At 48.6% G+C, this 24,320-nt stretch overlaps 1 protein-coding gene across 1 annotated transcript in view; it reads right to left on the bottom strand.

Annotated features, from left to right (window-relative positions):
* Positions 1–2,155: 2,155 nt before the first annotated feature.
* The window catches only part of kirrel3b (kirre like nephrin family adhesion molecule 3b), a 148,738-nt gene continuing 126,573 nt past the window's right edge, over positions 2,156–24,320 (bottom strand). The window contains 11 exon segments of the mRNA XM_035525384.1: positions 2,156–3,453; positions 5,071–5,157; positions 5,987–6,096; positions 6,333–6,416; positions 6,811–6,918; positions 8,524–8,722; positions 10,094–10,242; positions 15,778–15,904; positions 17,483–17,610; positions 17,956–18,104; positions 22,872–22,977. Coding sequence (XP_035381277.1) covers positions 2,962–3,453; positions 5,071–5,157; positions 5,987–6,096; positions 6,333–6,416; positions 6,811–6,918; positions 8,524–8,722; positions 10,094–10,242; positions 15,778–15,904; positions 17,483–17,610; positions 17,956–18,104; positions 22,872–22,977 — 1,739 coding nt within the window. The 3' untranslated portion in view covers positions 2,156–2,961.

Here is a 24,320-nt window from a genome sequence, read left to right on the forward strand (position 1 = left end):
ACACGGCGGCCCAGGGCACAGCGACACCAGCAGCGTGCCTTTGTCCAGAAGGCCATAGCCTTGTGATCTGTAAGTTCCATTGGCTTTTTTGGGGAAATAATACCTCGTGTATCTTGGAGGGGGGGATAAAAGGTAAAAACAAAAACCAGACAAATGTTCTCACGAGACACCACGTACGTGGTCGTGGTCATTTTATCTAGCCTGCAGGTTCTGTGGGTTCTACAGTTCCAACTAGTTCTTAGCTAAGGCAAATCTGACAGCAGAACTATGAAAGACTGTGGGGAAAGCAACCACGTAAAGAAGTAAGAAAAGTGATTGTCTGTACATTGTGAGTGGTGTGAGGTCTTTGCCCTTTAATAGTTGAACTGTTGAAACAGAGGAAAATAAAAGCCAACTTATGTACAGAGAGCATCGGGAATTTATGTACAGCGTGCTCTGTTTATAAGCAGTTATAAGAACTGAAAGCAGCCTCGCTGAACCCAAGCCTAGCAGTGTTACCACAGCGATAATGAGACGAGCCTCGCCCAGCACGGACATGCTGCAGACATGGAGGTGAGTGGAGGTCACACTTAAAAAGCTAGAGGAGGACGTTAGATCCCAGGTCTTCAAGAGTCCCCGCGTCCTGTCCTCGGAGCCTCCGCCCGGCCTGTCCCATGCCTCCATCACGCCAGCCACAACATGCGTCCCAATCACCATGTCCTGCAGCGTTATGTTAGGGAGGTGTGGCATGCTGGCTGGAGGGCCCACGCACTGGGCTGGGAACACTGAAGTAAGGTCGTACATCCTTTTTTTTTCAGACAACCTGCCAATTAGTTTAATTAAGAATGGCCTTCCTAGTGCTTGAATATTTATCCCTTGTTAAATTAATAAATAATCACGGAAAGAGGTGCAAGTAACTACTCCACAGTGTGAATCATCTGTAGGAACAGACAGGCTGACAGATCTTTTGAGACAAAAGTCAAAGACCTCCAAACTGTATCAATTTAAAATAAGTTTCTGATATAAAGTACCCATATTACCATTCATAAGACATTCACGACTCATTCACAACATGAGACTGCTTGTAGGGTCCTGATCCAGTCCGAGGGTCTGTGGGGGCTTTGTGAGAGAAAAGCTACGCAGGAATATCTTAGTCCACAAACTATGCAGGTATCGTGAGTGATTACAGACAGCTGTGAACTGCGCCTCCTGCGCCACGCCTCCAGATCGCCGCGCCCCGCGCACAGACGGCGACGAATCCGAGCGTGTGAAATGCAGATGCAGAACTGGAGGAGGAGACTCGCAGCCTAGTGAAAGAGGCCGGCCTTGTGTCTCTGGGGTTCTCCTCCTCTCTGTCCAACTGGACGGCGGCTCCCTTCAGCACAGATGTCCAGTGTCCGTACAGGCAGTACTACGAGGAGGTACTACGAGGCAGTACTACTGGAGGGGAGGAACGATGACACCCTGCAAACACGCTCAGCACGAATTCAGTGCGTCCCACGTGGCAACGGGACAGTTCACTTAAAACAGTGAGCAGGAGGACTCACGTGCTCAGGAATGGCTTCCTAATCACAGCCATCATTCTGTCCCAGTGTAAACAACAGAACTTTGTTCAAACAGCCACATGAAGACGTGTTTAGTCCCGAGGCTGGGCCCGGCGCCGACCCAGAAGCTCGGGTGTTGGCCCGGTTTGGAGGTGACTGGTGTGGTACTCTGCAAAACACTTTTGCAGAGTTGTTTTCTTTCCTTTAGAGTCAACTTCATTACAGTTGTCCTTCCACAAACACAGTAGGCAATAATAATAAAATAATAATAATAATAATAATATAATAATAATAATAATAATAAAGACATGACAAAAAATTGTCCCACTCTAGGCAAAGTATAAAAGGACAAATCCTCCAGTGCATTCTTCCAGTGTAGGTTCTCATGAAAGTCACCAAAATCAAATGTAAAAGTTGAAAGGGACGAACAAAAGAGAGTTTAAACCGAAAAAAGAAGGTGAATAAAGAGAGAGAGAATGTGCAGTGATGTTCTTTTATCTGGGAACACACAGAGCTCTTCCCTGCTTTCCTGTCTCTACTCCCTGTCGTGGAGGAGTGGGAGGCAGCAGTCTGGACCCGGCTGCCCTGAGAGGGATTAACTCTGTGCGCAAATTCTCTTTTTTTTCTCCCTCTTTTAATAACTTGCATTTCTTCTGCATGTAAGTGCTTGCTGTGATTGTTGAAAACAAAGCTGAGAGGGTCTGATAAACCACAGAAGCTCACACATGCACACACACACACAACACGCACACACGCACACACACACACACACGCGCGCACACACACTCGCGCGCGCACACACACACACTCGCGCGCACACACACACACTCACGCGCGCGCCAAGGCTGTACATGAGCAGAAGAGGGTTCCAAACAGGCGGGACGTTATCTCTCGTCTTTCTCCTGACCAGAAGCGCTGTGGACCGCGGGACGCGGAGGGTCCGTCCGCCCGGGCGCGCTGCTTATCTCGGCATTGCCCGCACCTTGTTCCTCCGCTCTGTCCTCCTGCTGTGGTGCTCCAGACAGGTGCAGAGCTGTCACTCACTGTCCGTCCGTGCTGCTAAGCTGGACGTCGCTATCGGCAGCCGTGGCTTTGGCGTGACATGCGCGGGCGTCTGGCCCAGGCAGATTCAGGGAGTGTTCAGAAGAGAGCATCGAGAATTCGATAAGGTTTTTCAAAGCTGGTTATCGTGCATGAAGAAATCGGATGATGCTCTTATGACGAAGTTGTCCTTCAAGACACAAATGAAGGAAAGAGGAGAGAGAGAGAGAGAGAGAGAGAGAGAGAGAGAGAGAGAGAGAGAGAGAAAACCAAGTTAATGTGCTTGTTCTGGTTCCTGATGTTTTTGGGCAAAGCGGTGGGGTTGTGGCCCCCCCAAGCCCCGCCCAAAGCTCCGCCCAAGTCCCCTTCCTCTAGGCCCCGCCTCCACGGCGGCGCGTCACACGTGCGTCTGCATGCGCTTCTGCAGGGGCCGTGTCAGGTCCGAGCTCTGCGAGGACGACTGCGAGTGGTGCGAGGAGGACGACGCCTTGCTCTCCTTGTCGAAGGGCGCGTAGCCGTCCTGGCGGGCGTAGCCGCCGCCGGACGAGCCGTCGGCCGGCGCCTCGGCGAAGGAGCCCGAGTCGCTGAGCGAGCCGCCGCGCTGGAGCTCTCGCTCGCACAGTTCGATGGAGCTGCCGCCCGTCCCCAGCACGAAGCGCCCACTGTAGTCGTAGAGTCGGTGTCCGGGCGCCGCGCCCAGCGTCGAGTACAGGTTGGTGAAGGACATGCCCGTGGGCACACGCTGCTTGCCCGTGGTGGTTGCTGCGGCGCCGGCTGGCGCGGGGGCTTCGCGTCGTAGTTCGCCGCTCTGCCCGCTAGCCAGGGTGAGGGTAGGTGTGCCGTGGTGCTCCTTGAAGGTGTTCACACTGTAGTAGCCATTGGTGGGATCCTGCACGATAAACAAATTAACAAACCAAAAATAAACAAACACTCTTACTTAGCACCACTGTTTGAGTGCTAATAACTCCTTGCGCAGAGCAAGTGGGTGAGTGTGTGAGCTACAAGACACTTCCACGAGATACTTCTCGTCCACCGACAAAATCAGAGTGGGGAACAGATGGGCGAAGAGCAGGACACATTGTTTTATCAGTCTGATTTAAGGGACATGGTATTGTTTGTCTGATTGTTTGCTTCTATAGTTCTGTAGCAACTTTGTAGCGATGTGATGATGTGATGTGTTACTACTGATTGTGAGAATCTTAGAAACGTGCCATCTGTGTGTGTGTGTGTGTGTGTGTGTGTGTGTGTGTGTGTGTGTGTGTGTGTTGTACTGTACAATGAAGTTCCTTAGGGTGTGTGAAAACTCACACACCCAAAGACACACACACACACGGAGACACACACATTTCGCAACATTTCACACCACACTAATTAAGCAAACCTCGATCATTTGCACTCTGGTGTCTGGTGTCACAGAGTGAACTGGTTAATGTATACACACTTTCAGCTTTAATTGGACTGAAATTGTCTCTTTCCGAATGCAGCATGAAAAGGTGTAATCAAAGCAAAGGTGGCCCTCCGCTCCGCCTGCCACAGCGCGCGAGAGAGCGAGAGCCGTCCTGAGCATCCACCGGGGGGACTGAGCCCATGGGAGGGAAAATAATCACTCCCAGATGACTATGTTAAGACAACCGGAGAGAGCGATCACCAGGCTTAGCTTTGATCGGGCGACGGGGGGCGCTTGTGTGTGTGGTGTGTGTGTGTGTGTGTGTAACTGCTCTGTAATACTTCTTCCATCCCCTGCATTTCCTTTCTCTTGCATACACACACACACACACACACACACAGAGGCAGAGCCCAGAGGGAACGGGCATCATAATACCTCTGCAACCTCGGGAATGGTGACAAATTCTACAAGATAAGCACAAGAAGACATGGTCAACAAAACGCCACGCTGAAATGTTTAGAGCGCATCAGCGGAGAAACTGTATGTAATCCTCACAGCCTTACACAACACTAAGTGCATTAAATGCTGCGTGGGACGTGGTGAGCTGACGTTAATTGATGGACAGACAGGCAGCAGTGGCTGTATAGTTTAGAGTCGTTTAGAATGTGGTCACGCATAGGACGACGATGGGATGGATAGGAGACGAACAGGGTGATGGGAGGTGGCTAGTCCGTCAGCCACTGAGGCCTTTTGCTCCATGCACCCTAAACCTCCGTCGGGAAAAGTTCAGCTGGTGATGCGAACAGTCCCGAGTCTGGAGGACAGATGGCTGCTGTCTGCTTTAAGTGCTCATGCACCGAGGAGAAGGAATTTTTCTTGCTTTAGCTACTGCTAACTGGGCCAGTCGAACCTGGCCAGAGTTTCCAGTTCATCTCTTATCTCCCACCATGCTTCCACTAATGAGAAATGATTGGTTTCCGCTTGAATACGTCTGCTAAAGTGATTTAAAAGCGTAAAGTGCGGAAAGGCTCATTATATGCCTTTGTCATGGCATAACTGATGGTTATTACAACCGCTGAGCTGACTGAACTGCGTTTAAGGTACGTAGCCGACGCCCACCTTGATGTGCTGGTAATCCTTCTCCTCCTCCTGTAGGACCTCCAGCTGCTTCAGGACAGACTCCTGCTGGAACTCGCCCCTTTCGATCTGTGGACAAACAAACAAACAAAAATAAAAACAGTTCTGCTGTACTGGCGAACCGGCAGCCTAAGGCGTCTGCACATTACACAGAACCCCTGCTGGACTTCCTACGCAAGGTTGCTTCATGATATCACCAAGAAAGTTAATTCGTGAATATTTTTCATCTCTTTATCGGGGATTTTTTTGAAGTGATGCCATTCCAGCGGCTTAGCCTTATATACCAGACCCTTGCATAATATCGTGTTCCACGACGTGATCGTATCTTCCGCTGCGAGGAGGATCGCGGCACCACTCTTGAGCCCCCAGGAGGGTGCGGAACATGGAGTGAAATTTCAAAAGCGGGCGGAGCCATGTGTTTTGACAGCGCCTCCCCGGGAGCCGCAGTGGGAGAGGGCGCCAGGCCACTCGAACGCTCACATCTCCATGGCTACGTCTCACAGTACCCATGTCCTCCCAGGAGTGGCAGGATAGAGGCTAAATATAGGCCTTCTTTGGGCCCATCAGGGCTCTCTCACACACACACACACACACACACACAACACACACACACACACACACACACCACACACATTCACACACACACATACACACACGCACACACACTGCATTATTCATGGGTTTGGCATTAACGGTGGCTCTGGATAGGTGTTATTAGTGTTGTGGTGCAGATGATTAGCATTTATTATCCGAGGATGTGACAGTGGATGGCGTTAATGAGCGTGCGCACTCTGGGGGTGGTATGGGGACAGATCCCAGGGGTTGGGGGATGCACCAGAAGAGATGGTAAGAGGCGAGGCCCTCTGCAAGCTGAGTGATGACAAGGATGGAGACTCACCATCAGCTGCTTCATGGCGGCGTGGTCCTCGTTCTCCCTTGCGGCATTGCGGTCCTTGTGGACGATCTCCACGCGGATGTCGTTCTTGGCCGACACCGCCCCCTTCAGGTCTGCGGAGGACGCGCACGCGCCGTCACTTATAACATCGACCGCGGCGAGTTACAAGCACAATGCAAAGTCATGGAGCTCTGGCTAGCTGGAGGCCACGCCGCTGTAAACTTGACATCGCGCAGCCGTCGTCAAGAGGAGGCGTGCGCACCACAACGCAACAACACAGAGTCCAGATGCATTGCAGAAGCACTGATTGTAATGTTGATTTGGTGACTTTCAGGGAACAAGGGCTTACTTTCTGTCCTAATTTTGCTTGCAAGTTCTCTCTGCTGAGCACAGATGGAGGTGGGGAGGGAGGACATAACCAGGGGGGCGTCTTCTGCGGTATACAACAACAACATGCTCAACGCTCGCAACGCCCCCGACATCACTTCCTGCAAGCACGCTGCTTCTCCATGCTGCTGCCTGACGCTAACCCTGACGCTGGACATGGATGGGCACGCTTCGCCAGGGAGGATGTGACAGGCAGAGGGAGAACGTGCGAGACACAGGGAGGCGGAGCGGAGGTTGGGGGGGGGGGGGGGGGGGGGGGTGAAAGAGAGGCAGAGAGAGTGAGAGGGGAGGAAAGAGGAGGAGAAAGAGAGAGGAGAGATGTAAAAATCATCTGAAAGGCCCTGGAGCGCGTGCAATGACATGAACCCTCACGCTGTGCTGTCTTCCCTGGAGCAGTAACGGAGCTGAAGCCAAGGACTCTGATTGGCTGCAAGACATACTTCTCTGTGAGCGCGTGCAGCAGAAGGCGCCGATGGTGCCGATGAGGACGATGAAGGCTACGAAGGCTCCCACTGCTACGCCGATGATTACAGCGACGGGCAGCGACTCTGTGGACGACAAAATACAGCCTCCCACAATAACGCAGCACGAGCCAGCCGAGTCAATCCAGCACATAATTACACCTCCAAGACCCATTTACTCCCGAGCACACGCTGCTGTCATCAAAGTTGCACGACCGCTGGCTCGACACAACCAGCATACGGCGCCCGGACAGACCGGCGCACGGACGACCGCGTGTGAACCCGGAGCCGCACGCGCGTCGACGCGACTTTACGCAGTGCTGCGTGTTAGCTGAGGAGCGAGCGGGCAACGCCAACGAAGAAATGGAAAGTCTGAGGGTTTGTAGATGCGCGCATTCATTTTGCCATTTGGTTTTGCGCTTTTTAATACAGTTTTACCTTCTTGTTGGAAGACAAGAGCATGTCCGTAATGAAAGTCTAAAAGAGAGAGACACGCCTACATAGCATTAATTACATCCTCCTGCTTATAACAGGCTAACAAACCCACAGCTAGCATCACCCCTCCACAATTAATGTCTATTTAATGTCTTCATTAATCTGCATCCTGCTCAAGCAAAACAACAACAACAATGGTTTTCGTTTAAGGGTTAGTGAGCTGAGAACAGAGTTTACTATTCTGGAGAGAAAATGGATCGCATATGAATGAGGCAAACATAATGTTTACAAAGACTGGTTTGAATTAAGCCATAAACAATGCGACAACCACCCTGGCCGCTAAGTGGTTTGACAGGATATTACATAGAGCCTAGTGTAGCTAATGCATTTACATGATAAATTAAACTTTTACACCGCTGATATGTCCCTAAAACAAATTCATTATACAAAATGACAAGAAATTAATTTATGGGAGATTAATGCGATTTAGAAAGCAAGAACAACTAATCATATTCCAAAGTATTAACATGATTAACTTAAGAAAGCAAATTAAATGTAAAAAATTTAATTATTCGCTTTGTCCAGGATTATTCCGAATATCTCAAAATCCACAGCTACAGTCTACAATGATGCCGACTTCCACACGAAATGTTCGTCAGTCAGCCTGAGTCTTCCTCAAACCTAGCTCCGGCAGGCAATCCAAAAAGAGAAAGCCCTGCAATTCGGAAATACAGCCAAGAGCTGAAAACTTCTTAAATAAACAGGGATTTCGGCAACAGTAAAGTCACAGAGACTGTTGTCCAAAGCTTGAGACGGAAACTTTAATCCAGAAAATCCTCCGGTAGCGCCTGTTTTATCTGTGCGACCTATCTGTCTGCTGATTGGAGCGGACTCGGGTTTCTGACAGCATCTGCTGGGTGTGCAGCGCCGTCTAATTCGATCGCTTCACTCAGAAAACCACCATTTAGCGGGTTATCGCCACAGGAAAAGATGAATGTTAGAGGGGCTGAAGTACATAAGCCATAAATAGCGGAGGGACAGAATGTTCTCCTGTAAGATGGTTGGGAATGAAAGCGCTGGGGCTGTGTACACAACGTAACCAGAGCCCGGACCTGGCGGCTTGGCCTTTAGCAACGTGGCTCCTAGGAAAAAAAAACGTTCACCGGCAGCGCCGAGTCCCCGCGGACGCAAACGCTAACGCGGCTAGCAGTGTGGATTGAGGAAGAGGAGGGGCACCTGGCGGACCTTGGCTCCCACCTTGTTCCTTGAGACGGATGATTTCGGTGTCGGAGCCGAAGCTGTTCCAGGCCGTGCAGTTGTAGATGGTCTGGAAGTCCGCCGGCACGATGTTGCTCATCGTGAGCGTGGACAGCGCACCGTCCTCGGTGCTCACCGTCTCCACGGTGTAGCGGCCAGACGTCCCGGACTCCAGCACCGTCTCCTTCCAGGACCACGCCTTGAAACATGGCATGGGCACATGTGAGGATGGTCTTCTCCTTGGGGCGGTTGTTCTCAAGTGCTAAAAGTTGATAACTCGAGCCTACCGGTTCAAATCTAGTTTGTTAAACGGTTATTACATATGCATAAATATTTTTACTACGCATTAACCAAGACTCACATATGAATATAAATCATTACAACAAGAGGCAATGAAAATAAAAATGGTTTGTGATTACAAACAGTTTGTTTGGGATTTGCACAGACACACACAAATATGCAAGCATGCGTACACACTGCATAGACCCCCCCCCCCCCCCCCCCACAGTAATGAATCAAAAATTGGCCTCGAGAGGAGACTGTTTATCTAAGAGTCATAAATCTTAATCGGATGGCACTAACAGAGCATAAGCACACATTAGATGAGAATTTAATGAGTGTTAGCCAGCCTCGCTAATACCGCTCATTCATACAGAGGAAACAAATGTTCTGGGATGCAATTTCATTTATTACAAGGATCGGAGGCCCTAAGTGTAATTGTACATTATTGGACTATGTGTGTGTCGCAGCTAATGAAGTCACCACGGCCTTGAGACAATAGAATCCCACCCACACCACTGCAATTTCCTCTCAAAGCTCTCGCCACAGACAGGAAACAGAGGCAGAGATCATAGACGGCACGACGGGGGGGACAGACGGAGGCAGATGGAAAAAAGAGAGTTAGTGAAGGTGAGCAACAGAGCGAGGAGAGACGGAGAAAGCAAGAAAAAATGATGCGGCGAGGAGAAAGGGAAGAGAGAGTGACTGGGAGGGGAGTAACTCACGATGCGGTCAGGGAGGCGGGGTGAGGGGAGGGGGAGTAACTCACGATGCGGTCAGGGGGGGCGGGTGTGAGGGGAGGGGAGTAACTCACGATGCGGTCAGGAAGCGGGTGAGGGGAGGGGAGTAACTCACGATGCGGTCAAGGGGGCGGGGTGAGGGGAGGGGAGTAACTCACGATGCGGTCAGGGGGCGGGGTGAGGGAGAGGGAGTAACTCACGATTGCGGTTCAGGGGGGCGGGTGAGGGGAGGGGGAGTAACTCACGATGCGGTCAGTGGAGGTGCGGGGTGAGGGGAGGGAGATAACTCACGATGCGGTCAGGGGGGCGGGGTGAGGGGAGGGGAGTAACTCACGATGCGGTCAGGTGGCGGGGTGAGGGGAGGGGAGTAACTCACGATGCGGTCAGGAGGCGGGGTGAGGGGAGGGGAGTAACTCACGATGCGGTCAGGGGGCGGGGTGGAGGGGAGGGGAGGTAACTCACGATGCGGGTCAGGGAGGCGGGGGTGAGGGGAGGGGAGTAACTCACGATGCGGTCAGGGAGGCGGGGGTGAGGGGAGGGGAGTAACTCACGATGCGGTCAGGGGGCGGGGTGAGGGGAGGGGGAGTACCTCACGATGCGGTCAGGAGGCGGGGGTGCCTCCGTATGAAGCACTTGATTCTGGCCCTTTTCTCCGTGAGGTGCTCTGGTGGGCCTTGAGTGCTGGAGATGGTCGGAGGACCTGGAGACATACAGCACAGTCATCACACACTGGCCACAGTTATCACACATAGCACAGCCACCTCGCACAGCACAGTCTGCATACACACCACAATCATCATGCGAACCTTCAGGCACATGATCAAACATGGCCTTATTAATTTAGTACAGTCTGAACCAAGAAAGGAAAAAAACTCCCTACTACCCAAAGTGCTACATCCTACTGCCCCTAGTACTACACTCTAGTATTCCTGTAGTACATCCTATCATGCTCAGTACTACACTTTAGTACCCCATGTACTACACTTTTTTTTGTGGTACACCAAACAGAAAACACGCTTGTAAATGATTAAGTGTGAACTGTGATTCAGTCAAGTGTTGTCTATTGCAAAGTGGAAATGCCTCATGCGTAAATGTCTCATATATACATATTTTTAAAGTTCAACATTCAATCGTTGTTATAAAACATATCTCCTTTCAAATTTTAAATGTGTTGCTTTGGAGAAAGGACCTTTAAGAAAACAGCAGAAAAGGATGTTAAAAGTGATGCATATTATTGTATGTTTCCTTCAAGTCATTTCTCATTCCCTCTGATTTCATGAGGTGTATACAGAGCGCCACATGCATCGTTATTACTGAGTGTACTTAGAAATGAGAGGAATAAATGAACATTCATGCCCAATTATCGTGCACACACGTTCGAGTCCTTAATTAGCAGAGAGGTGTGTAGAAACATACTCAGGAACACATGCGTAATGACGAACAAGGCCGACATATTAAAGTAATATTAAAGGGTCTGAAGTGTGGCAAACACCACGAGGAAGCAGGATCAGTTTACAGCTGCCAGATCCAACTGAGCCAGCCACCGGTTCAAGTTTGAGCTCCCCAGGCGAGGCAGTCATTTGGGCGGGTAGGCCGCGGGAATGGCGCCCTGTGTGAGGACTGATTAAACTGCTTGCAGGAGACCTCTCCCGAGGCCTGTGCACTTATGTGGGTCCAGGCTTCTCAGTCATAAAAAGAACTGACGTGGTGGAGTTGGTGTTGCTCATGGAGATAAGGGGCGCCGTGCTGACACGCGAACGTGTCTGTGCAAGCAGGAAGGAGGCTCTGTTTTATATAAAAAGCCATTTTTGAGAAATGACTGGCTTTGCACGCTCAGATTCAGAAGCAGAGTTCTGAACTTTTAACTTTGCCTGATGCCATAGAACAGGACCCCCAATAAGACGGTACCTGTGTAAATGAGCTGGAATCTCTGTAAATACGATTGTATCTCTGTAAATAAACTGGTATCTCTCTCAATAAGATGGTATCTCTATAAATAAGATGGTATCTCTGTAAATAAACTGGTACCTCTGTAAATAAGATGGCATCTCTGTAAATAAGCTGGTATCTCTGTAAATAAGCCAGCCAGGCAGGGCACATAAACCCTGATGTTCTCTCACACTGTGCCTGGGACTACTTAGGAAGAAATTCCTCTTTAATGGGTTATCAACTCCTTCTCCACCCCATAATCCACCCAAAAGCAATCAAGCACATCCAACTCACCCACCCACCTACCCAGGGGTATACACACACACACTCAACGCAAGCTAAACATTTACATTACAGATTACATTTCTGGCATTTAGCAGACGCTCTTATCCAGAGCAACTTACAAAAGAACTCTGTCATCTACTCATAGGATGTATTCAATTCAGTACAGTAAGTAAGAGTCAAATATACCGTTGAACTAGAATAAATACAAGAATCAATGCTGTTACCTACAAGAGATGCAATGTGTGCATACGTACTATATAAAACAAAGACAAATGCATTACCAAACAATACTGAACAGTCACAAATGCACACCCCCTGTTTTACCAGTCCATCATCCATGCACCTGCCAATCATATCCTACAGCATCTCTCTGCTGATTGGTAATTGCAGTTTATCAACAATCTCGTATTAGAATAAATCAGCACTGAGAAAGCAGGGCAGGCAGATGGAGGGCTGCGTGTTAATGGAAAGGCAGGATGATAGTGACGAATGCTACTGGCTATACCGAGAGGCCCAGTGGCACGTTTAGCTTACAGAACCCATGCATCATACACCTGCTAGTGTGTTCCAGGTGCTAAGATATGAGCCTGCTAAATATTCTGTGTGTGTGTGTGTGTGTGTGTGTAAATATATTTGGATCATTCCCTGATAGTGGACGACAGGCCAGAGTTGGTAGCTCATGAGAATCTGCCATGTGAATTCCTCAGGCTGCAAATGAGGAATATAATTAGGTAGCTTTATCATGCAGCCACAGAGCAAGGAGGGTTATGGGTTTGGAGGGAGAGAAGGAAAGATAGAGGGAAAGAGAGAGAGAGTAACAGAATAGCAGAGGAGAGAGGTCAAGAAACAACAGGACAAGGGTGGGGTAACAGAAGAGGGCAACGGTGAGCCATGGAGCTGCCCCAAGTGAAATTGACTGTACAGTCTCGGTAGTCTTGGCGAGTAAACAGAATTCACAGCTATGACACGGAACTTTCATGTGCCAATTATTTTATGGTCATATCGCAACTAGTTCCATGGACTCTGGAACTTTCCCTGCACACAGATAAATGCAGCGAGAATGCGAGAATGATAGAATGAAAGAATGTTCAACAAAACAGCAACAGAAACTTCATTTATTTTCTTTTTTAGTAATTTGTAATTACTACTTGATGAAGGGTTGTTCGTGTGTGTGTGTGTGTGAGAGAGAGAGCGAGACAGAGAGAAAGAGCGAGAGAGAGAGAGCGAGAGAGAGAGAGCGAGAGAGAGAGAGAGAGAGAGAGAGAGAGAGAGAGAGAGAGAGAGAGACTTTCTTATATGTTCGTGATGCTGCAGCCAGAGTGTTGCTTTTCTTGTCTGGCCCCTGTATCCCTTGAGCTTTGCTCCTCATTTACCTAATCATAAGTCCATGTTTCTCTTGGGTACTGACTGCAAGTCAGAAGACAAACTGCATGCCAATATTTCTCTTGTGGTAATGTTCAGAGGACAAACTGTCAACAAGAAAATGTGGTAAACAAGATTGGGGTCCCACAGGGATGTCTAAGCCTCTATCACAAACTTGTATCCTGTAGGCAGCCCCTCCTGAAAACACACACACACAGGCACACACACACACACACACACACACACACACACACACACACACACACACACACACACACATGCATGCATGTATACATACACACACATACATGTGCACACACTTGCACACACACACACACACACACACACACAGACACACACACACGTATGCATGCATGCATGCATACATACACACACATACATGTGCACACACTTGCACGCACACACACGCACACACACATACACACACACACACCTACACGCGCATGCATACACACACACACACACACACACACATACACACACCTACACACACACACACACACACACACACACTCAAACACACCCCCACAGTACTCAAGTCTACCTACATCATGGTTGCGATTACAAAAACACAAAAATCCTTCTCAATATCATTGATAGCCCTCCAGCACAGAAGAGACAAACACACACAAACAGCCACCAATTAAGCCAAGCTAACGATGCTTTACACAGAAGCTGAGAATAGACCTTCGCAAACAAGCACTCCCTATCCAACAACAGACAGCAGTACGTGTCCATTAGTACATTTGCCACTAACTGCTTCCCCTGCTAGCTATTTGACTGCTAATTAAATTACAGCGGGCTCACAGGAACATAGGGTTCAAGGCCACCGCTTAGGCTCAGAGTGCACCGTCATGCCATGTGGTATGTCGTGACGCTGATGAATCCCCCGACCTGTATGCATGATCGTTAACATAAAAGCCCTGTTCCTGTGCAGAATTGGGAAACCTGGAAGAGCCTTTTGTCTTAAATGTTTTTGCACCTTTTTTTTTAACGAATTCTAATCGCCATACAGGAGACGATTCCAAGAGATGATTCCAGGAGACGATTCCAGGAGACGATTCCAGGATACAATTCCAGGAGACGACTCCAGACCAGCTCTTCATGTCTGGGAGGCTTCGTAAGTCTTTCGGGCACCACTGATCCAATCGCTCTTCCAGGTCACAATCCTAGAGCAGTTCACCAGCGTCCCTTTAAACTCTCCCTCACATACGTGCTCTTAGCCTGGAGGTGCTGGGAGACAAAAGCTTCTGCCCAGACCACAGGAGTGAAATCTGACACCCTGCTGAACCACCCTGGCACGGGTGTGAGGAAGAGAGTGTTTCAACTATTAACGAGGTGCAGGTAGACAATGCTTCCATGGCAAGATGCAAAGTGAGCGGCTAACGTGCGGCGTCAAGGAGCAAAAATGAGATCTCCAACAGGAAAGCTGCTTCAAATCCTTGGGGACCATTGTAAACAAACCCCCTTTTGATTCCTTTACTTGTGCTAAGTTTGAAAGAGTTTATTTGTTTGTGTGCTCGTATATTGAGAAACTAGTGGAGAAACTCAAAATAAAAGCAACAAGAAAATTCATAATAATTGTTCTGCAATATGGTGGAAACTCACAGGTACCAAATATAACTCACAGAAGAGTTAAGCTGACAAAAACAATCATTTATCTTTTAGCCTGAAGTTTGCTTTGAAAAGGTAAGATTGTGTCATTTCTAACTTTCTAATTCTGCATTTCTCAGCCGTTCCACACCCTATGCTTATTTGTACATCCTAATACTATTAATGGAGACTGCGCCGGTAATTTCCCTCTTTCCACTGTGGGCAGGCTGAACCTCTCTTTTATGTTCGGCTAGAGGCGTAGTGGCGTTCTGAACTGGCAGCAGAAAGCGCCAGGCAGGGCTCTGTCAAGCCCGAGCACGTCACATGGCTAACGCTCACCGGCCGGATATCAAGCCGGAGTAATGAGGGCATTTATGGCAGAGGAGCCAGGTCTCCCGCCATTCCTTCAGCCTTCATTAGTCTGACTTTGCCCTGCCTGCATTCGCTCCCAGCATTCCTGCGGAATTTAATCAGCTTTAATGCACCTTTTTTCCCCCTCCAAATCTCCCACTGTCTGCCTGCTTTGCGAAACACAAAGCAGTCACTAAGAATGTATGCATGAAGCTCAAAGCTCTGCCTCTCAGTCATGGCTTGTGCCTTGTACACTGTGCAGTACACGCCAACTTTCTGAATCAGGTGGGTTACAGCGGGTCAGAAGGATCAGGGATAGGGACTACTGTAGACTGGTGGTTTATTTATTTATTGCCTTCAGAAACCTGACACAGTCCAGGTTATGCTAAATGAGGCAGAGTCGATGCTACAGAGCTGTGAATTTGATGATCATGGGCGAGTGGCATTAGCCTGATGCCCTCTACATCCAGTATGGCTAATCGAGGCTTAGCACTTGATCGTTAGCTGATTTACGGCTGGAGAGCCGAACACCGGCCAAGGTCATTGCAGGGGGATTTTTATAAAGGTGGATGGATTCCAACCCAAGCAAGAGTGGACAGCCTGCCGTAACAATGACAAACTGCTTCCACCCTTGCCCGGTCGACCTCGAGAACCTCCTGGACTTGGAAAACAAACAAACAAAAGGCCCGTTTACCGTTCACCGTGAGTGAGACCTCCTTCTCGCCGGCACCGACTCGAGGCACCACTGCGCGACACACATACTTTCCGGCATCCTCCTGCTTCACCGCCTTCAAGGTCAGGATGTTTTCATTGCTCAGCACCTGAGGTCAGAAAGTCAAATGTCATCACATTAGTTGAGGAGAAGGGTTTCTTCAGGATGAAACTGAATTGGGAAGCATGGCTAGGCAGCTTAGGTTAATGAAGGCTCTCTTCTTCAGTCATTAATAATCCAATTTGGGGTGGAGGTGGGAAGAGGGTTAGAGGTCAGTTGGCAGGTGTACGTAAATGAGGCCCACACTGTCACCATTTCAGGAATCAGAACCTGGAACTCATTACCCATGAATAACAGAGCAGAACTGTGGACAGAGCAGGACTGTGGACAGAGCAGGACTGTGGACAGAGCAGAACTGTGGACAGATCAGGACTGTGGAGAGATCATAACTGTGGACAGAGCAGGACTGTGGACAGAGCAGAACTGTGGACAGAGCAGAACTGTGGAGAGATCATAACTGTGGACAGAGCAGAGTTGTGGACAGAGCAGGACTGTGGACAGAGCAGAACTGTGGACAGAGCAGGACTGTGGACAGAGCAGAGTTGTGGACAGAGCAGGACTGTGGACAGCAGAACTGTGGACAGAGCAGAACTGTGGACAGAGCAGGACTGTGGACAGATCGCGGCTGTGGACAGAGCAGGACTGTGGACACATCATGGCTGTGGACAGATCAGTATTGTGGACAGATCAAGACAAGAGGTCGAAAACAAGTCAGGCAGTGATCTTCACCTCGGTGTGGAATTATCCACATGTATGAGGATGTGCATTAGACAACAAATTGGAGGCTATTTCCTCGAAATGGTTATGCTATGAACTGTAGGATGTGAAAAAAAGAAAGAAAAGTTTTTTAAGTTTGGGTGTGGGAGTTAATGATAATGCTAAAATAATAATGATAATCATCTATTCAGTAATGATGAAAAATGAAAAGATGAAATAGATGAAACGGAATGAGAAGACAAAAGGCTTTTGTCATTAGCCAGGTCTTCTTTGAGACCAGATGAAGTGTGCTGTTTGAACATCGGTTCCTTTAATATATGCAAAAGAGCAGAGTGGAGGGCTTGGAGAGAGTAATTGATGTACATTAAAGACTGTTCCGCATAAGAGGTAGGCCTTCATCGCTGATCTGGGACCAGCTGTGCCTGCTCTTTCTCCTGATGAGAGCTCCTCCCTCCCTGTCCCGCCGAGCTGAACGCCATCACGCCATCATGCTTCTGTGACTTTGTTGCTGTCAGGGGGTCTTGATGTTTTGAGAATATTTACATATAATTTGAGAGACCAGCACAATTTCAGTGAGAATGATTTGAAAATTCACGGCAAATGGCTGCCCTTTGTATGAGTGTCAGGATCTCACATCACAAAGGGTTCGGATGTGAAAGTTGCTGGTTGTGTAATAGGATTGTGTAAGATATGTAAGATTGTGAAATATGTAATTAGTAACATTTAATATGCAATATTTCTCTTTCTCAGTTCTTCTTTCTCAGTTCTATTAATCTCTTTAAGCGCTGATGATTTGAATCTTTCCTGAGCTGTTATGTAATGGGATAACTACCAAGCTGTTTCTGCAAGGTAAGAAAATTGTTTACTGATCAAAACTGTTTACTGATCTGTCATGGAAAGCTGCACATACCACTCCTGAGCCCCTTTTCATCCACACAATTGTGAGGGACGGGTTCCCCGTCCAGGCACAGCTGAACACGGCATCCGAGCCCAGATCCACCTGCAGGGACTGAGGTTCCGCTGCCATCCGAGGACCAACTGCAGGAAACAAGGTTTTGGAGTGAGAGACATCACCATGACAAAGGTTGCGGAGAGAGACATCGCCATGACAATGGTTGCGGAGAGAGACATCGCCATGACAAAGGTTGCGGAGAGAGACATCGCCATGACAAAGATTGCGGAGAGAGACATCGCCATGACAATGGTTGCGGAGAGAGACATCGCCATGACAGAGGTCCAAATCTTGCAATTAGGCAGTTTTTTTTTATAGCTATGCCTAATGACTTTTTAAAAAAGCTGTACATCATTGTAATTAGCCTTCTATAGGAAGACTAACTGAAACTGTTTTTGCCACAGTGTGAGGAGGAAAAGTGTAAAGCTTACAGTAGACATCCACGTTACGGCTGATGTTCGTGCTGCCTAGAGGGTTGGTGACCTCACAGGAAACAGCCTCGGTGAAGAAGGAGTGATCCACGATGACCTCATAGGTGTCTCCAGACACTTCCTTGATCATGCTGCCTCCTTTGGCCCACCTGCAGACCGTGATTAATGATAGACTTTAATCTCCACCATACCGTTCCATATGTTTAGTAATATTGAAACCTTCACTGCCCTCAAAACAAGTCCAGACCAAAGCTTTTGAGCTGAAATTGGTGAAAAGGTAGGGAAAAAAAACAGGTCCAAAAGTTCACAGAAAATACATTAATCCCAAAATAACCCCTGCTCTCTCTTTAATGGAACAGAATGGGCACTCACCACTGGCCACCCCTGCTGCTTCAAAAATCTGACAGCTACTTGAGAAGTTACCATGGCAATGGTAGGAAGACCATCATACTGCTTCCATCACTGAGATAAACGAGACCTGTCCAACACAGATTAGTGGCTAAAACACTATGACGAGTGCCTTCCCTCTGCTGCAGTGTCCATTTTGCGAACGAATTACAGCGTGGTTATATGAGAAACTATTGAAGTGAGCAAACTCTGCAGGTCTCAGCATGTTTTGCAGTGCCTGAGTACCAGGGTTGACAGCACACACACACCCACTATCCGGAGCAGAGCCAGGCTAGAGAATAAAAAATAAATAAATAAAAAAATTCACAAAGTGACAAATAGTCAGATCCCCCCAGACGTTAGCAAATGACACCAGCTGTTCACAGCACAAAGGAGGCTGATGTTAATAAATCGGCGTAGCTTTCTGCGGGGAACACTCAGCTTGTGTTTGAAGGCAGCGTTCCAACAGCCTTCTCCTGTCGCACTGCCGAAAGGTTTCCAAAAACGTCACTGGCTATGTCTTCCCACCAGCAAGGGACAGCTCCCTGTTGGCACTCATGTCAGGATCCATTCATTCGAGGTGAAAGCGATGGAAGAATGGAGTGTCCTCGTGTGACACTTGGACAAACATCTCAGCAAATTGGTATGTTCTCTGCCAGTTCACTCACAACTGAGAGAACACAGCATGAAGGTTCACGTCACAAGTAAATGAATAAATACAAAAATTTCTTTACTCTATATCTGAAGAGACACGAGACAAGATCGAGCCAAATCTCACAAATTACCATCTCAGCAGAAGTGAAAGAAAATGTTTATTGAGGCCAAGAGTCTTAGACACTCATTGCTGACCAGATGAGATTTAAAACAGAAAGCACAAAATGATGGCGAGGAGCTATAATTATGCAGGCCCGAGGTATGGATCTTGAGAAAGTTCCTGGGAGCACCTGTGATTTCAAAAATATTCTAGTATGTGGGGGCAGACGGGTGTCTCGTGCTCGACATAATTGCTTGCAGAGATGAGGCTGAGCTGCAGTCTCGCAGTCTGAGACTTTCAGAGTAATTAAACCAGCACTCACCTTCTCAGGGTCTGGCAGAGAGCATTTCCACTGCCCGCCCCCAAGTGCATAAAAGAACCCCCGGCTACTACACACCCCAGCTTGTAATCAGATCAATAGATGGCCACAGCTGTATTTTATTTGAATAGTTATTACGGTGGGCTCTGAGGAGGATTGTCAAGCCCTGGGTAAGGATTCTTTCGAGTTGGCCCCACGTCTGGTGTTGGGAGATTTTAAATTGGAATTCCAGTTGGCGCTTACGGAGCTGACGGCTTCGGTTCCAGCCGCGACCCCTGTGGACGTGCCATGTGATCTTTCCTTTCTGTCTTCAGAGCCCATTTCCTTGAGAGCACGGCTCAGGTAAGGGTGCGCGACATCGAGAAATGGCATGGAAAGAGCATCTCTCCAGCAGCCTGGGAGAGGATCTGGAGTCTGCTCATCACTCGCATCAATAAATCAAGAAGGAGTGTAACTCAACCAGCGTGCTACTGCTACCTTACAGCACAGAGGAAGACGAGGTCGCCTGCCAGTTTGTATCCCGATCTATATTCAGCAAACACACCCGTGTCCAAACTGTGGACTGTCACTGGCATGCAGACACAGTGCACCAGAGCCCTCAGGGCTTGGACCACTATCATCTCAGAGTGGAGAGATTTTCTGTAATACCAAGTAGTCCCTGGACACTTAAAATGCAACGCTTTCATAACCAAAATTAAGCAAAACATCGAGATCATTCTAGTGGGGATGGAAAGTGGGCCATGAAAGGGACTGGGCCCACCGTGGGAAGGGGTGTGGGTTTTGATCAAGGCCTAGCCTGGCTGGTATCTTTGGCCTGGTAGGAAGGGCCAAATGGCTTCCATGGTTTCTGCCAGAGCTGGAGGACCACGCTGGCTGCTACTGCATGCTGTCAGCTCCAGAGGCTCCATTATCACTGAGCTTGCCTGGGCACTGGAGAGAACAAACATAGTGTGTCTACACCGAAGGCCTGCGTTAACGTTGCATCCCACAATTCACCAAGGGTTGGCTTTATTGATTAATACGAAGTCAGAAAGGGGGATGATGGCATTTTGGTCAAATATCCTTCCGAGAGATTGGGTGCTTGGGAGTCTGAGGGCCATTTGGTACTGATGGGATCACATACGGTGACATATTGCTTCCTTCTATGGATTCTTTTTATGTGGTTCAGTTTCAGAGGCATTTTAATAACACTGAGTGACATACTGAAATGTTTGTGTGGTGAAGGATCTTTTTGACTGGCACTCACATAATATTTGTGATAGAATGGCAACCACAAAGAAGGGCTTATGATTGATATTTGATATTTCTGACCATTTTAACGGTGGCGTGAATGACATTTCAATATTCTGCAGAGCGGAACGAGACACATGCGTAAACGATGAGGATGTCATTCCTACCCTCTCTCTCTCTCTGTCACTTCATCACTTCAATAATCATTTCTCTCTCTCTCTCTTTCTCTCTCTCTCTCTCTCTCTCTCTCTCTCTCTCTCTCTCTCTCTCTCTCTCTCTCTCTCTCTCTCTGTGGCTCCATTACAGTGCATCCGGGACATGTTTATCCTGTGAAGCCTACTTGCGTAATGCTTTGCCACATAGTTGCTAGGAGTTCTCTTATTACAACATCAGAGTGAGCAGCCCCAGCCAAAGAGCTTCAGCCAATACCCCCCCCCCCCCCCCCCCCCCCCCCCCCCCCCCCCCCACCATACACACCCAGAAACACACATGTACCCACGCACACAACATTCCTGTCGCCATGTTGGGGTCACTGGAAACACGTGGCTGCAGAAACCACGCGGCTCGCACATCCTCACGTCAAACGTTCATCGAGCAGCACCCACGGTGCGAGGAAAAGGTACCTGTTTATTACCGCTTCCGCGTCGTCACCGTGGAGATGTGCGACATGACAATAGCAAAGAGAGAAACTGGCAAAAACAGGACAACCACAGTGTAAACATCACCGCCGTGAGAGACTCAGGGACTTATCCCTCGTTGTTGGGCAGACAGGCATAATCGTTCTCGTGGAAAAACGGTCCTTTTCCAGGAGCCGGAGTTCTTTTCCACATGGCTCTCCATGCTCGACAGCTGCTCTCCACCTGACTGTGCCAACCTGCTCCCTCCCCTCTCCGTCTACAACAATAGATTTCCTCTTCAGTCCCTCACATAATGACACAAATCCTTACAAAATATCCCCACGTTAACCTTGACGACATTTCAAAGAGCTGTGATCCACAGGTCCTCGTCAGTAGACTATCATTAATTCAAGCTCTGGTTTGGTGTTCCCTGCTGTGAAATTCATCGAAGAAAGGGCTATTAAATTCCCGGAGGAAACGCCAGAATCAAGTCCGATCAATGGCAATGCTTCCCACAGGGAACATAGCAGTTCGCAATGTGGGAACTGTACTTCCTGCCTTGAATAAATCCATGTTTTGACAGTATTTTACATGATAGAGTGATGCCATGGGATCACCGTGCTGTTCTGAGACTGGCGTGTGCTTGAGAGAGAGAGAGAAAGCGAGAGAATAGAAGAGGAGGAGACAGATCACTGTACTGTCCTGGGCCGGACAGCGTGTGGAGGATGCACAAAGCCCATTCTTTTGAGTGGTCTCTTATCTGACGTGCGTAGACAGGCTGAATTAGCTGAGACCATGTGCAAGAGACAGCACCACACTTCCTCCTCCGCCCGGCGTGAGCTCTTACCGCTGTCTGTCTTCCTTTGCCTCAGTCTCTCTCTCTTTCTCGCTCTCAATTTCTATCCTACTATGGCTCGATCTTTCTGACTTTCTGCGTCTCTCCGTCGTTCTCCTTCCTCGTCTGAGGATCACCTGCACCGCCGCTAATAAACGCGGAAATAAATCCATCAGATCATAATGCTCAGCTCGTATATGACCCATAACTGCAAGCTAGTCGCACAGATAAAGCAGTCCAAGGATATTCCATAACAGATTAGCCCAACAACCCAATTAAAAAAAAACAAAAACAAAAAAAAATTTTTTATGGGTGCAGATTTCTACCATAAAATACATTGATTTTGTGATATTCTGTTCCCTTATTATATTGCTGGAGGGAAATACAGACTCCAGTCCGTGATCTGCTGCTCAGTGGGTTGTTCTATTTCTTTGCTCTATGGAACTTTTCTTTCACCTCTGTTCCTGTCCGTTTGGAGGGGCATGACAGCCGTAAGGTCTGCAGGTCTACCCCTGGACTGAGCTCTGAAGCGGCGTGCAACCACTTACATTCTGGCAAAAAAATCTCGAGTCCCGTTTCGCAGTCGATAGACCTGCATTAATAATTCCGCTTCTTATTTCCGCAGATAGCAGTGAGCTGATAATAAGAGATTTGATGGCGAGTTAAACTTACAGATAAGACTCGTACAGTACATGAATGTGATTTGGGCAGTACATGCTGCACGCGGCTGGTTTTGAGTCTTTTGCAGTGGGAGCAGCAGGACCGAACCCTTACCTGTACTGAGTGACGGGCGGGTTGGCTTTAGCAGAGCAATGGAATCTCACCAGGTTCCCCTCCAACACTGGCTGTGGTTCCACGGAGAGGTTAACCAGCGGCAAGTCTGCAGGGAAAGAGTTGCAGGCATGTCAGAGTATGAGTCTTAAAACAGCACCATTCCCCCCTCTTCCCCATGCCTGATGCGATGGAGAGAAGGAGAGGATTCTACGCCAATGCAGTCCTCACCAGGAAACTAGAACCCCGCCGCAGTGCTGGGAACAGATTTCCGGTCTACAGACGGACCAGCTGAAGACATTAAAGTCAAGTATGAGAAAAGGGTGAAAATAAAGCAGCATGCTGGACACTTTGTACTGTGAACTCAATAATACGCAAACGAATGAAAGAGTAATTTGCTTGTAAAGAGCGAATTGGTAATAAAACGACTAGCGAACACATTAAAATAAGCGTAACGTAACGATAGCAGCTAAGAAACCGGAAGCACAAGCACGCACGCTTGTTAACCAAATGGGGACCACATTCTTCACGCTGGCTTTCCCATTGGCTGTCATTTGTGCATTCACACTATAAAAAGACAATTTTTTCACTTCGGAAAGATGAACGACCGCCTCGTCTCGAGGCCCAATGGTAGGACGATAAGTGTCCTCAATTTAGCGAGGCACGCCATGACCGCCAGCGCTGAGCCGCATCTCCACACCTGGCGGACCAGAGCGGTTTCGTCTCTAGCCACCACTCTGGGATGCGGACCCTCCCCACCCCCTACACTTGATTACCGAGCCATCAGGGCAAATAAATGACATGGCCAGGCCTATTCCAGCATAACGACTTCCAGCTCAAGAAGCCCTTACATCCCATTCCCGTGCTCCTTATTCTATGCGCCATGTGGAGCGTGGAGCGCCACATCTGGCCCTCTGCTCGTGCCGTGGACGTGAAGGAATCTGATTCTGGAGAGCCAGGCGGTGCCTGTGGTATGCGAGGATTCCCTGCCTTTGAGCAGTGTGGGTAAACCACTCTTATAAGCACAGACTCTAGAAGTCGACTCGCGAGATGCGTGCTACAGTGGAGCGGGTGTGTATGCGAGCACCAGGCCTTAGAGGAGGAGAGCGGATGAAACGGCTCTTGATTGCACAGGAGATAAGCGACACACGTCATCATTTCAGCATTTATAGGAGACTGAGAGAGGGACAGAGCAGGGATAAAGATAGATGGAGAAACACAGGGAGAGAGAGAGAGAGAGAGAGAGAGAGAGAGAATCTCGATCAAGTTTGATGCAAGTGCCTCTTATGTGTGTAAATACTTTCCTGTGTGCTGTCTGTTGAATTACGGCGACGCAGGACCCCAGGGTCTCTTCCAGCAGTGCAGAGCAACAGACACAGAGTACGACACAGAGTATGGCACAGAGAACGACACAGAGTATGACACAGAGTATGACACAGATTATGACACAGA

The sequence above is a fragment of the Electrophorus electricus genome, chromosome 4, assembly GCF_013358815.1.
Source record: "Electrophorus electricus isolate fEleEle1 chromosome 4, fEleEle1.pri, whole genome shotgun sequence".
Classification (NCBI taxonomy): Eukaryota; Metazoa; Chordata; class Actinopteri; order Gymnotiformes; family Gymnotidae; genus Electrophorus; species Electrophorus electricus.